Genomic DNA, 15,253 nt, shown 5'->3' with positions numbered 1-15,253 from the left:
CTCCAAGTCACTGTCTTTTGCCACCTTCTCTTTCCTGTTTGCCAAGAACACTGCAAATTCAGTGCCTGGGCAACTGCTTGGCACTTATAAGTATCTAAGAGTGATAGGTCACTGAGAGAAATTGCTACCTCTATCTAAAATATGCTCGTAATTGTCATGTGTGTTTGGGATCTTAAAATGGGTGGGATAATGCAGTTCTAGGTGGGTGTTACTGCTTGTTTTGAGTAGATGGTTGTGAGAAAGTGTCTCAGGCTGTGTGTTATGCAGTCATTCCCACAGGGAAATAAAACAAGCTTAAAAAATCAAAATTAAGAGATAATTACTTATAAAGGAGATTTTGTGTTTTTTTTTTTTCTTAAAAAATATTATATCTTTCTTTGGAACTTCACTCTCTCTGGAGCAAAGGTAGGGTGTAGGAACATGTGAAGAGTGTCCAAATGGGTTAGTCATCCAGCCCCATTTAGTGCTCATGTGATGGAAGAATGATCTACTTCCCTGTTTCCCACTGCCTGCCCCCACTCCCACCTCCCCACCCCCAAAAAAGGAACATAACCAGTAGCCAGCCCAGTCTCATCACTCTTTTTCTAGAACTACTGGTCATGATGTGGGTTTGTATTCTTACTTTCACGTCACTCTCCAGACTGGGTTAAATGTTCCTCAGCACAAGACATTAGTTTCAATTGGCACATATCTGGCCACAGCTTTTTAGGCTGGAGGTTGATCCCTGACCCAAGGTGAAATAAGGCAAAATTGTTCAGTCACACGTAAGAAAAAAAGATGAGCTGGGCAAATTAGATTCCTTGCTTGATGCTTTGAAATAGACTATTTGAGAATTGGAAATAGTTAGCTGTGGGCCCAGGCACTAGAAGATTTTAACTGAGATTGGAGTGGTTTGTAAAGGCTGCATGCAAGATGAGAAAGTGTACAGAAGGATAAAAGGGCACAGAGGACAGAGGGAAGCTGAGAAGCTTGAGACAGAGAGATGGAGTTGAGGGAGAAGATTGTCCCTGGACAGGTTCCCTAGACCCAATTCACTCTTTACTTTTCTTGAGACTTGATAATTCTGCTTTTTCTCAGTTCTAGTGCAGATATACCCTTTCAATATCATCCTCATCTTTCTACACCCATCCCTAGTGTTTAAAGTGCCACCTCTAAAGTCAGAGAGACTTTAAATCAGTGATTTGGGGGTAATTCATTTAAATTCTAACCTTAGTTTCCTTACTTGTAAAATAAGCACAATAAAGATAATTATTTCAGATTTCATATTATTTTTAATGTAGTTGAAGCTTTGTACTACCCTGACAATCTCCTTGAATCATACTTTATTACTCAACGGTGAACAGATAGCAGATATTCAACAAATTATCAATCAAGATGAAGTAACCAGTCTATTTTCATGTAGCATCTCTTTATAGGGAGATAACCACCTTTCATGGATGATCAGTTCACTACCTTTCATAACAACAATTATCATCCCATGATTGAAGTAAACGAGGCTGCTCACTGTAACTCAGAAGTGTTGCCATTATTATCGTAAAAGCTAATAGAAAAAGTGGATTGATAAAATCAAAAATTCTAAAAGTTCTATCACTGGAAATAAATTTTATTATTTATCTAGAACTTAAATTTCTTCTTAAGGTGACATTAGGTCTAGAAGATACACTTACAGATTATTGTGATTATAACAACCTTTCTCTTTATGCCATCCATTCTTAGCACTTGTATGACTTATCTATGCATTGTATTAATATGTGATATAAAGATTCATAACACTATAAGGCAGCAAGTTAAAGTAAAATGTGAATATGTACGTGTATGTGTGGGGGGGCAGGGCACACACATGTACTGAGGGGTTGGAGGATGAGTCGTAACTTATGGAAGATGGTTAGCAGTACACTTTGATGAATTCAGTTGAGGATTCTGTTTATTTCTACATTCAAAGGTTTGATGAACATTTTGGGTATCTAAAGAGATTAAGAATTTGAATCAATTACTCTTTACATAACTAGTGGGAAAAAGTCTCAATTACTATGAGTCAAAGAACAAAATATCTAGATATGGAAGAGTTGGTCTAAATACACTTGGTTCTGATAATATTAAAAGTCAATAGTCTTCCACTTAATAACCAATCTTATTTATAAATAGCACATACCATAGCTCTAAGAGAAAAATGAGAATGAAGCAGCATTAAGCAGTGTTACACTGTTGCTGTATATCAACAAGTGATTTTTTTATGCAGTGCAGTGGGAAGATTAAGTGATAATGATCTGAAATAACAGTCTGAAAACAAAGCTCTTTGTCATTAATATGTAGTGTATAATTGGAGATGGTCTTTTTTGGTTGGTGGCACTAAGATCACAGAGCGCATTCTTCTTAGAGCCAATTAACTTAGTCAACTATGGATCTTTTTTTTTTTTTTTAATTTACTTTTTATTTTTATTTTTGGATCTCTTGCTCTTTGTCAATTTAGAAAGAAGGCATTGGACCATAGAGCTAAGGGAAATTTGCTACTGCCTTTATAAAGGGAAATAATTTAAATTCTATGTAGTAGATATGTAAAATGACTGTATCAACCTTTATACATCAACAATGATGAAAACATCTGCAGAAAAAAATGTGAAGATGGAAAGGGGAATGTTCATCACAAATAATTTACCTTCTTTCCATATTGTGAAATATCGATAGTGAAACCTATCCAAACTAGTCACATGTATGTACTATAAACATTTGAAAATACTAATTCAAATTCAGCAGAACAATGTGCAAATGATTCAATAGCTAATTCAGATGTGGAGGGAAAAGCTTTGCATCTTTGTGAAAACATTTCCCCCTTAGATCACTTGTTTCTGATTAAACCACAAAACAGAATGGCATTCAGGGTCCCTGTTTATATCTTCTCACCTAAGATTCAGTTCATTTAACTATGTTTCCTTTATGCCGGAACTAAGGCAATTTCTTCAATGACACTGAGAGGTTTGTTTTAGCAATCCAGAATAAAATAATGCAGGGAAAGATAAAAAGCATGTGAACATCACTTCCAGTATTTTATGGCTCTATGTTATGCATAATAAAGAGAAACCAGGATGGTGACTTAGGTAGATCAGTGATTCTTAAACTTGCTAACTGTGAATCTCATCTGGAGGCAGTAGCCAGAAATGCAGATACAACACTTTCACTGGGAAGTTTGAGCTTAGTGAAATTTAATAGTGCTTGAGAAAATCTGTTGTAAATGATGTGTAGTTACTAAAGAAAAAATTAAACTTTAGTTACAGGGTACATCCTCTTGGCTGGTGTTTCTTATGCTACAAGGCTAAGACTACAAGACTGCATTTGGATAATAGATCAATAAAAGAATTATTACAGTACTATAAATTACAGAACTCCAAAGGATGTAGTGCAAAACAAGTGATAACAGACTGGAAGACAACCATAAGAAATGAACAATAAACCTCTCAGAAAAGTCCAGACATCCAGCTATTTAATTAGAGATGTAATAAAATTTATTGATATAGCTGTTCCACTTAATGGAAGCTTCCCTGGAGCCTATATATAAAACTACTGAAGTACATGACTGTCATGTCATGATTGTCAAAGCTGGTAGGTATTGTCTCAGCAACTGATGTTAGTTATATCTATTGATCAGTTCTGGTTGATACTCAATGGTATTGTAAGTGAAAAAAATAATCATCTTCTTTAATCAAGCAAAGATAAAAGTAATTTATTATATAATGCCAAATCAATATATTTCACAGTAGAATAAACATAACACAGAAAGTGAAGAGAATAACCCATAGTTCTGGGTACATGGCTAGTGGTGAAACTAATCAATAGATCAATCAACTATACTTACTAGAACCTACTGTGGGCCAGGCACTTGTATCACATGCCAAGGGCACAAAGACAAATGAAATATGGTCCCAGATCTCAGTATTCAGTTACTTTGAAGAGTCTTCTGATACATAATCTAGAGCTAAATTGACTTTAAAATGGATTATCAATAGTAGCATAAAAGTGGACGATACACAATTCTTTAAGAAATATTTTCTTCTTTCTCAATATCAGTAACTTTGTTATTTTCATATAAGGTTTTATGCATTTATTACTTTAAATAAGTATTGAATTAAAATTTGCAAAATTGATTTGATTAATGTAAAATTTAATTTGATTAAGGCTGTTCTTTTTTGAATATGTACCTATTTAGTAAAAAAAATTTAGACATGAGTCATTTTTTAATTCAATAGATCATATATATAGCATAGTAAATTATTTAACAGTTTAAAGCATCATCTCTGACTTATTCAATTTAGTTTTGTAAACAAACACTCAACTAAGTGACTAAAAGTTATGAGGGAATCAGGACAACAAGGGTGAAAGAATGGTAAACATGAGTCTTGGTTTAGTATAATGTGATATGCTTCTATTGACATTGCCTAAATAGCTATATAATTTACAAATATTGTAAGGGATTATTTCTACAGGTAAATCCCCATTTCTCTGTAAGAATGAAGTATAACATCATACAAGCATCATGTAAATTCATCCTTACAAAACATTTGCATGCCAGAAATGCTTTAACAGGATTGGTGGAATTTTTAGAATATATTTTCAAGATCAAATTAATAGTTACTGATCCTGTTTTGTTTAGTTTTCAAGAAACAATAAGAATATATTTTTCCCAGTGAATTTTTACATATACAACAAAGGATGAAAATTTAAGCCAAATAACATAAAATATTTTTGTCTATCCTTGTGGAACTTATTTTAGGTAAACATCAGGACTCTAAATTCAGGTAAAAGCCCAGTTATATGTTTTGAATAAACAAGTATTACAAATTTTCCAAGAGTTAATATACCATACAATAAACTGAGCATAAGAACTATAGGAAGGGAGCATAAATTCTTTTTTTTCATCAATTGTAATTTTCCAAAATTTTACAATGCATGCAGATCCTCATATGAAAATCAATGATATTTATAGATGGGCTCATAATTGTAGTATAAAACTTTGGGTGCTAGTATGACAATAAAGGTAACTTTAAGTATTTTCAAATTTAACAATTTACACCTAAGAAAACATAACACTAATATTCCATCAATTTTTGATGCACTCTTAATATGCACATTAAATTAGAGTAAGAACAAATGGATACATGTGTGACACCATTGGGCATAAATGTCTAAAAGAAGTACACTCTTCCATCTAGAAATAGGCATATATACGTATACATATACGTATACGTATACATATACATATACATACATACATACATACATACATACATACATACATACATATATATATATATATATCCTGTGCAAGTAAGACCACTCGTGTGTGCTCCTGAATCTTGAATACTATGGAATTTTAGGGCTCAGGATCATAACTACATCTAATGATGAATTAAACCATAGAAAGCTTTAGCCAGCCTGCCACTGAAGAATTGGACCTAATTACTCTTTGAACTTCGGTCTAGAAAAGGGACTGTATGTCTGATATCTTAATAATTCCCTCCTTACTAAACAGGGTAAAATGGAAACTTGAGTATAATTTTTCAAATATTCAACGAGTATTCAAACTCTTCTCATGATTTTAGTTGAGGATTTCGTTTTACCAGGCTACTCCAAATATGATGACTTCTTGGCGACAGAAAACAACTTAAATGAAAAAAAAGAGACTGCTAAGGGAAATATCAGAATACAAAAAATACTCTCATACAGTAGATCATAAATTTGAGTGTTTTATTTTCTAATCGATTAGAAAACTTGTCCTTTTATTATCTTTCAGTGATATCTGGAGACATCAACAAAAAGGAAAACATATTCTTACAAATAAGAGTATAATAACACTGAATACTCATTATAAATTTTAAGCCTGAGAGATATTTACCAGACTTAAAATTATGAAAAAAACATACCTGTTGATTTAGTACTTAAAGTAGATTACATGTTTTAATACAATATGCCATTCTTAAAGGAAAAGTGACTTAATACTTAGAAAATCATTATTAATGAATATATTAGGCAGTAATATCTTGGAAAACAAAATAAAAACTAGGAAGAAGAAACGTCAACATAGGAAATACAATATTCATTGGTAAAGTGACATTTTTTCTAATTACAAAGTTCTACAATAAAACAAATAAGTTTTAAAAAAAATGTGTAAAAGTTTAAGATGGCACTTTACAAAGATCAAGTTGATGATCCATTGAGTAGGTTATGACTGCATTATTTTAAATCCATGAATTGTTTTAAAATATCTCTTCACATGTCTGCACGAACAAAAGAAGCAAATATTCCATCTTCCTGTGCCAAAAGGCTTTCTGGAGTGTCATATTCTAAAATAATTCCTCGCTTCATCACAATAACTAGGTCTGCCGTCAGAATAGTGTGAACACGATGCTGTGAGTGAAAAGAATACATGTTATTTGTTGCATATTTTAAGACACAAACTGAAGCAACGTATATGCATATTTCATCAATTATTCAGAGACATTTATTTACTTTGGGGTACCAGGAGGTGCAAGAAGCACAGCCCCTCAAATTATTTCTTAATGTATCATTTATCTACATTTTAAAAATCCTGGCGATTAAAACTGAGTCTTGTATGGGCTGTATTAAATCTAGTGTAGTCAATATAGTAGTTTCATTATTTGCATGGAGGTATAAGTAGGCTAATAAATATTTTGTCAAATAATTAAATAAGAAGAGCCATCATGAACCAGTTGAGTTATAGTTTAGCCTAGACTAAAATGATATCTTATGTAGAGTCAATTAATTCCATGGGCTAACACACAATTTGAAGAACCCTGGAAGGTGGTCAGTACCAGGAAGACAATATGGGGAAGCCCTATGGCATGCAGTGTTAGAATGGATCATCCAGGACTTCAGACATGCCATCTCCTAGATTCTAGAGATCATTGCCACTTACCCACCCATCCTCTCTTTCCACATAGTACTCTTTGGAAAGAAGCTTTGTTAATAATTATTTTTAAAAAAGCTACCACTTATTGAGCATATAATACACATAAGTGCTCCACACATATACTTGTTAATCATCAGAATGTTCCTCAAATGTGGGTGTAATTGCTTTCCACTTTAAAGGGGACACCACTGGGGTTTATGGAGGTAAAGCAAAATCAGGAGACCACATGTATAATAAATAACAGAACTAGCATCAAAACCAAGCTTATTAACTTCCAAGTGTGAGATATTTCCATCTTGCCACCGAAACTTTCATAGGGAATATCTGGTACTTAGAGGATTGTTCGCCTGCCATTATTAGCATTATGTTTAAAAGCACAGATTCTAAAGTTAAAATCAGTTCATATTTTGGTTTCACCACATGTTAGTTTAGTGATCTTAAGCAACGAACTTGACTTTTATATGCCTCAAGTTTCATATCTGTAAAATGACAGTAATAATAGTATTGGCCTCAGAGAGTGGTGGTGAGGGTCAAATGAGATGATCCATGTAAAAAAATTTCAGCACCTTCTCTGACACATATAAGCACATCATAAATATCAGCTACTATTATTTTTTATTTTTAGATTTACAAGGACAAAATCTGTGCAGTGGGCCTTTTCATTACTCTTGCTGGGGGTAAGTGCTGTCCAATAAAAATATAATGTGGCCTACAAAAGTGATATGCATGTAATTTTAAATTTCTCAGGATCCACATTTTAAAAGCACAAATGAACAGATGAAATACATTCTAATAATATTTTAACCCAATATATCCAAAATGTTATTTCAACGTATAACCAATATAAAAATTATTAATGAAGCCTTTTATGTTACTCTATTAATTCTGTCTTTACAATATATTGATTATTTCATGCTTACAACAGCTCTCAATTTGGACTGTCCATAGTGCTCATTAGTCATATGAGACTAGGTGCTACCATATTGGACCTGAACCCTGAAGGTCAAGACATCAGCATGCTGATGGGAGTGCTTCCAAAGTGCCTTCTCCTCTCAGCCCAAAGTCCATCCTAAAACCACCTCGTGGGGCAAAGGCCTATCTTCTGCCCTGGGCCATCTAGATGGGATAGTCTCAGTGTTCATGGTTTCAGAAAAGAAGGCAGTCATAGCTGGGACTCACAACTAGAGGGGGAAAAAACATGCATATGGAATGTGATCAAGATGGAAGCTTAGAACATGCACTACTATTTTCAATAGCCATAGACAAACCTATCATTCACTGAATATTGGTAACTAACGATATATATTTAGGAATTGTCACAAGTTGGAGGATAATGTTTATTTATCTTCGAGAATGGACCAGAGCCATTTGTATACCCATGCATTTAGAAAAAAATAAACTTAATGTGCTGTTTAATATCTGCTGTGCATTTTCCCTCCAAAAAAATTGGTTCTTAAATAACCATACCATAGATGTTAAAAAAAGAATTGGCTTCTAAATCCATAAATAGAATATTATAAACATTGCCTTGATATTTTAAAATAATGTTTATTTAAAAAATGAAGACATCGAAAAACTTGGCCAAAGGAAATATAAATATAGCTGATGTTTATTCCATTAATCTAAATTATTTTTTGCTTGACAAAGTGTGGTGTCAATTGTAATAGCATTGATGAAATTTTCAAAATGCTCCAGAGAAATTAATCCAATTAAGAGTGAAAAATAAATCACTTTTATAAATAAATGCTATGCATTATTTTGGTGCATAAGAGCTTCTTTTTAGAAGCCAGAGAAAGTTATCTTATTCCACAATTTTCATTAACAGTTAACAAAATTAATAGAACAAATTTTAGCAAGTAAATAATAGTTGCTTTTAATAAAGCTGAATATCATTTTGCAGGGGGTCTACCACAAGTTGGTGGTGTTCTCTCTCCTATGAGTCTGTTAAGAGAAGTTGGTCCCAAAGGAATTTGTTCTCTCCCCAGCTTCCTATGTGTTCAGGGGAGAAATTCTAGGTCTCCTGGTGGCCACCTCCACACTAGTGGTCTTGAACTGAAAAATGGGTAAAAGGTATATAAGTATATAGAAAAGTATTCAGTGAATGTAGGACAAGAGAAATGAGGTAAAAGAAGATAATTTTTTGTTGAAAGATACAAATTATGCTTAAGTAATCTTCGAGGTATAAACTACATGCGACTATCCAACAACATTCTCCATGCTTCATGAAGAACAGAGAAAACTAGTCTTTTGCGTAAGCAAGGGTCTGTCTTCCCCCTCTCTACCTGCCCATTTAGAAGGAACAGGAAACTCTTTCTTCCCCTAAATATCTCCCTATCTCTACAGCGGTAAAATTCATGAAAATATTATAGAACTGTTTTTCAAGTTAGACAATTCTTTCCTCCATTAAATCATTCACACTTTAGTGTGATTCCTTCTCCTGGGCAGAAGGAACCACAAGTTCACTGGAAGGTGAAAGAAAGTGGGTTTTTCTTTACTTAGGCCCAATTTACAGAAGTTAGGCCCTGATGGGCATCATATCCTGCCACCTTGAAAAAGCTGCACTTCAAACGGTGCTGTTTTCCCATGCATCATTCACAAAAATGGAAGCCTAAGCAAGTACTCCATACATAATTCCCATTACTCAATAGTTAACCTTAGGTAATTATTTAAATTAACGCATTCTTCAGGGCAGATATGGAACACGCATGGTATTATTTTTAAGGACACTTACAAAAAATCTCTGAGGAGTAGTGAAACTGATCCTTAGGACAGAGGTAAATCTGGTTCTCAGGTTTTCGAAAACTCTCTCTCTTGCATTTATACACTTAAAAATATATGCATGTGCCTCATTTGAATTGAACATAACTGAAGCACCTGGTTGAGCTGATTTGTGTGATAATATCCTATGGTTAGTTCCCTCACCACATCCCTCCCCTGGAATCTCTGCATTTGTCTTGCCTTACTGAGGGGATGCTGCTAAGATAGCTACCAGAGAATGGGATTCTCAGCAGAGTAACTCATGATGGTCTACTTGTTGGTCATCACCAAAGTGGAAAAGAGGCCATTCTTGAGGGCGAGCAAGTTTGGAACAGTATCACACTCCACTAAAATACCCTCAGAAAAGACTAAAACAAGGCCTGCATCCATAATAGAAGAGACACGGTGCTGGAGAGAAAAGAAAAACAGAAAGAGAAGAGAATCAGCAAGAGGGAAAATGTCTAGGTGATTCATTTACAAAACAGTTTTCCGTTAAACAGGAAGCTTAAATGTGAGCAAGAATCCATCCATCTACAAAGAGGAAAAGAGAAAACCATGGCCTATTGCAAAAGAGCTATAAAATGAAATTACAAAGATTTAAGTCAATTCGATTGGTGCTCAAAGCAGTTGCCTTGGCTGTGAGGTTTCTCATGCTTTCTTTTTTTAAAACAGTTAAGTGAACAGAAACAGAAATTAAGTGTAAATAGTAGCAGAACTGGCAGTCGAATTTAATAATTTTGCTTCTGAAATAGCTCATCAGACCATCATATTATTGAAAAAAAGAATTATCCCATATGAGCTACCATCTGTATCTGGTGAAAAAACACAGGCCGTCACCTGCTGGAACCTTAGATTTAAGATGTCCTATCCTTGTAACTTAGGAAAGGTAGGTAGAGCAGACAGTCTGGAAAAAAAACAGTGTAAAGGTTTTCATAGCATAGCAGGTTTCTTCCTCCTCCTCCTTCTTTTTTTTTTTTCTTTTTGGATAGATACAGAAACAGAAAAATAAAAAATTCAGCATAAGCATATTTTAATTACTCAAAAGTAAAGATTATTGAATCTTAGAACAAAAACCAAAGACAAATAAATCAACTTCATTTCCCATACTTACAGCTATTGTTACAACGGTGCGGTCTGCAAAAGCTGTCATTACCACTTTCTGCAAAATGTTTTCCTGCCAAAAGATAAATAAAATCTGAATTTTCTCTTTTGTCCCCAAGAACAATGCTCCAGTGCGCCCAAGCCCCTTGGAGAAATCCTACTCCTAAGTCTAAGTACAACGGGGAGCAGTTCTCAGAAGAAAGCTCATGCTGGGTTCCGCAGGTGTCTTCAAAATGCAAATAAAACTCAGTGATCAACTGAGAATAACTGATAGATTTACTGCCAGGGAACTGAAAGAGGAAAATGAAATGAGCATGGAAATGCTCACTTGAGTTATATCACAAACGGTATGTATTCAAAACTAATAAAACCTTTAAAAGGTGTTACCCTTTGGGTTAGAAAAGAAAAAACAATAAAATTCATGCTCCAAATTTGGATTTTGATCCATAAAAGAACATTCCGGGCAAGAACCATTTTTATTCCCACCATAAACCATTGTTATCATTATATTTTAAAAGATGTTCTGGGTAAAGATTCTACCTCTCTCCTAGAGGAAAGGTTGATTATCTAAGTCTTGACGTGAAGTTCTTTCTTCTAACCATGTGGCCTATTGCCAATTAATTTATTCTCTTTCATAGTTTCTCTCTCTCTCTAACTATATCTCTCTCAATAGCTATCTCTCTTTTTCATCTCTATTGAGGCAGTATTATCCTTATATTAACCCCTAATATTGTAAAACTTTGGTAATCAATACTAATTTTGATGTAGTTATGCTTATTTAGTGAAATAGATTGATCAGAAGCTATTTTATTGCTTTAAATTATGTTAACTTTGAGAAGATAGGTTATAACTTTGAATAGTTACTTTAATTGATTACTTTTACTTACTAGAAAGAAATAATGTCAAATTAGCATCTCCATATATAATTGGCTCTTAATCCTGAAACTGTTCCACTTTTGTGGGTAATTTTTCCCAATCTAGTGTGTACAGCAAGAAGATAACATTACGTCGTAGACTATTTTTTGGTCCTTTCTGATGTCAAACCTTTAATATCAAGTTAACTTTTATAAGAACAATATAAATTGTTAGATCATACGGTTTGTGATTTAATGAGACTTTTGTATACTCAATCACAGCCTTCAACAGATCTTTCTTGGGCATAACTGACATTTTAAAATAATTTCTTTCTCTAGTCAAAAGTTTCTGGTTTGTTACCATTAACACATTGAGAAGACCATTATTAATTCTAGCCATTATTAATTCTAGTGACTGCTTCTTCAAATTGCTTTAGTAATTAATGATTGGTTTTGGTTATCATTAGAGTCTATTAAATAGAAATTTTCATACTTTATTTTAGAACTTGCATGATAATACTTGAATACTTAAATAGAGTACAGTACTCTAACTGAGTACAGTACTCTGAGTCCTAGAATTTTACTATTCTGAGAATTTAACAAAAAGTGACGGTAAATTTATTTTATATTTTTTGCAATAGGAACACCTTTGAAGGTATAGCATCTGTTCTATTGTAACTCTCAATGTGCTATCATCAGTTGATCAAGAAGATAAAATGAGGTGACAATCAAAATAATACTACCAAAGATTTAGAACCCAATATGGAAAAAAATAAATTATAATTTTCATGTGCATTTCTGTAACTCATCAATTTTAAGGTTCAGATAATCCACTCACTGTAGCCATGTCGATGGAAGCTGTTGCTTCATCCATAATGAGAATGCTGCTCTTGCGGACAAAGGCTCTCGCAAGGCAAAACAGTTGTCTCTGTCCAACACTAAAATTCTCCCCACCTTCAGTGACAACTGCATCTGAACCATAGGAAGAAACAAGAATTTCACTAAAGAAATGTTACTGACATTTTCCTTGGGCTAAATAGTAAAAAAATATTTTATGTTCTATAATACTATGCTGGCTACCACTCAATACTGAACCAAGGATTTCATATGTGAAAAGTGAAGAGAAATTTTACTTTGGAATAATGAATATGATCCCAGGCCGACTTATTTTTGACAACAGATGGTAAGTTACCTCCATAGGGTAGGATATAAATACCATTAAACATTTTGAATACCAAAAAAACCTTAGAGATTATTTAATTACATAATATAATTATCTAAGGAGATTATTTAATATAATTATCTAAGGCCTAGAGAGATGAAGTGTTTTGCCCAAGATCACATAGCAAAATTACTATAGACAAGAACCAGAAGAAACAATATTTCAACTCTAATTCTCATTTCTTTTTTCATTATACCATTGAACTGTAAGCTCCAAGTGGATAAGGACTGGGTTTTACATTTGTTTTTGTTCACCAGTGTATCCTCAGCACTTACTATTAGTATCTGACATAGTAGCTGAATAAAACATTCTTATATGAATAAATGAATGTTATATCCTCATTATTTTTCCTTTTTTTAATCTACATGTCATAAAATGTACTACTGTGAATTTAAGATAAACTCTGTTTCCAAAATATCACTTTTAATTGAATCTAAACACTTTTTAGTAAGGTTGTGTGTAGGCAAGCAGAATTTCTATTAATTGTATTTTTATTGCATTAAATTCTTATCATTTCTAACATTCAAAGTCTATACATTTATTCTTCAAATTATAATTTACATAATAAATAAGGAGGATGCTGGACATAATGAACCAGATCTTTATCGAGCTACTGATGTACTTTTTATTAAGACAATGAGCATGAATAGCATTCAATTGCATAGTGAAAATATAATCCCATAGTGCTCATACTGTACCATAACCCCTAAACTCCATGCTCATGATTCAAACAGATGCATGCAGCTCTCATGTTAGTGAAGAGGACTATAAAGATGTAATTGCCTGTCTTTTTGACTATGAATGGCAAGGGTGGTGGTCTCTAAATACCAAGGAAGAAGGGTCTATAAGGATTATCAGTTTCTCAAGTAGACTTGCTGGGCTCTCCATATAAGAGATCAAAAATTATTCTGGGAAAGTTCATTCAGACCCCTGGAATTACTCCCACAGTATGACACTGGCAAGGTCAGTGAAAATATCCTTAAAAACATGTTCTCAATTTTTGTTTGTGGGATGCCTTCTCCTTGGGTCTTAAAATCATAAAAGGTATTGTTTTTGATTAGGTCTTCTTTCCCAAATAAAATAACAAACAAACATGATTTTATTTTGTAGGTCGATTTTTTAAAACTAGATACCAAAACACAATTGATTTGGTAACTACATATCTTGCATTAAAATTAGAATATCAACCAACTATTCCTTTTTGATTGCTTTGTTAAATGAGCTCGGATCTTAAGGAAGCACAAATCCAAAACTACAGATGTTTACTTTTATGAATTGAAGAGTATGTTGTGAACTTTCTATTACTTCATTAATCATGTTACTCTTTCATTATCCACATTGATCTTTTGTTCTGACATCAGTTATTTGCCAGAAATTGTACTATCTCTGGGGCTGAATTTATATCAGTTATCATTTGAGTACATGTTTCATCCCTTATACAAACGACCAAAACTGATTACTGCAACAAGTTAATAGAAAACAGTGTCTTCAAAAAAAAAATCATGTTATATGAATGAAAGGAACATGCCCTCTTAGCAGCAAAGAAAATGGCAGCCAATGTGGAGAAACTGCTCGAAAATGGCACTGAGTACTCTTTGAACCTAATAGTCTCTCAGTCCTTTTCCCACTTACTGTGGTAAGTGATTGTGTAGATCACATGAACAGAATGACCACAAGGAAATATTCTGATTAAAGTGACCCATGCCTACCAATGGTGAATAGGCAATAAACATATTAATTAAAATATTTTAGGGTTCTCACATGGAACAGAACGTTATAAGATTTATCTTCTTGCATCCCAAGCAAAATCACTAGATTCTGAATTGTCCTAATTACCTTTACTTTAAATGAGGAAATTTAACACTAGAATTATGTGAATCTAGCATAAAATATAGAGATATGCAGAATTAATTGCATGTGTGAAAAATAAATGTATAAGTTAGAAAATTTACCTAGACCTCCTGGTAGGGATTTGACCATATTCTTCAACTGAGCAATTTCTAGAGCTTCCCAGAGTCTGTCATCTGTGCATTTGCACTCTGGATCTAAATTAAATCTACAGGGAAAAAATTAATTAGTTAATAAATAAAAGTAAATTTTTATATATGTTTGCATATGGCTGTTCTTTCCTTAAGATGTAAGTCCTATTTGTTCTGGTTACTGCTGTATCACCAGTACCCAAAACAATGCTTAGGACAGTAAGTATTCAACTTATGTTTGATGAATGAATGAATGACCTAAATGTCATAAAACAATGTTTTCTGATGATGTAATTAGTAAGTTTATATGCATGATAAGATATAATAACAGTTGTTATTTGGATTCATCTACTTTCATATTATGTTTAATATAATTGAAGTTATTATATTCCTACAGAATATTCCTAAATACATGTCT

At 33.3% G+C, this 15,253-nt stretch overlaps 1 protein-coding gene across 7 annotated transcripts in view; it reads right to left on the bottom strand.

The window, feature by feature from the left end:
- Positions 1–5,315: 5,315 nt before the first annotated feature.
- The window catches only part of ABCC9 (ATP binding cassette subfamily C member 9), a 113,718-nt gene continuing 103,780 nt past the window's right edge, over positions 5,316–15,253 (bottom strand). For 5 of the 7 annotated variants that reach the window (XM_016140494.2, XM_016140493.2, XM_016140492.2 and 2 more), the window contains 4 exons: positions 14,809–14,912; positions 12,473–12,606; positions 10,791–10,853; positions 5,316–6,399 (listed from right to left, as the gene is read on the bottom strand). In XM_016140494.2, the coding sequence (XP_015995980.2) occupies positions 6,262–6,399; positions 10,791–10,853; positions 12,473–12,606; positions 14,809–14,912 (439 nt within the window). In that variant the 3' untranslated portion in view covers positions 5,316–6,261. Of the gene's footprint in view, positions 6,400–9,911; positions 10,088–10,790; positions 10,854–12,472; positions 12,607–14,808; positions 14,913–15,253 lie in introns of all 7 variants that reach the window. The other 2 variants (XM_016140499.2, XM_016140497.2) reach the window with 1 other exon arrangement.

Source organism: Rousettus aegyptiacus, unplaced genomic scaffold (assembly GCF_014176215.1).
Source record: "Rousettus aegyptiacus isolate mRouAeg1 unplaced genomic scaffold, mRouAeg1.p scaffold_m13_p_2, whole genome shotgun sequence".
In the NCBI taxonomy this organism is placed as follows: domain Eukaryota; kingdom Metazoa; phylum Chordata; class Mammalia; order Chiroptera; family Pteropodidae; genus Rousettus; species Rousettus aegyptiacus.
This window is presented reverse-complemented; position numbering and strand designations above follow the sequence as displayed.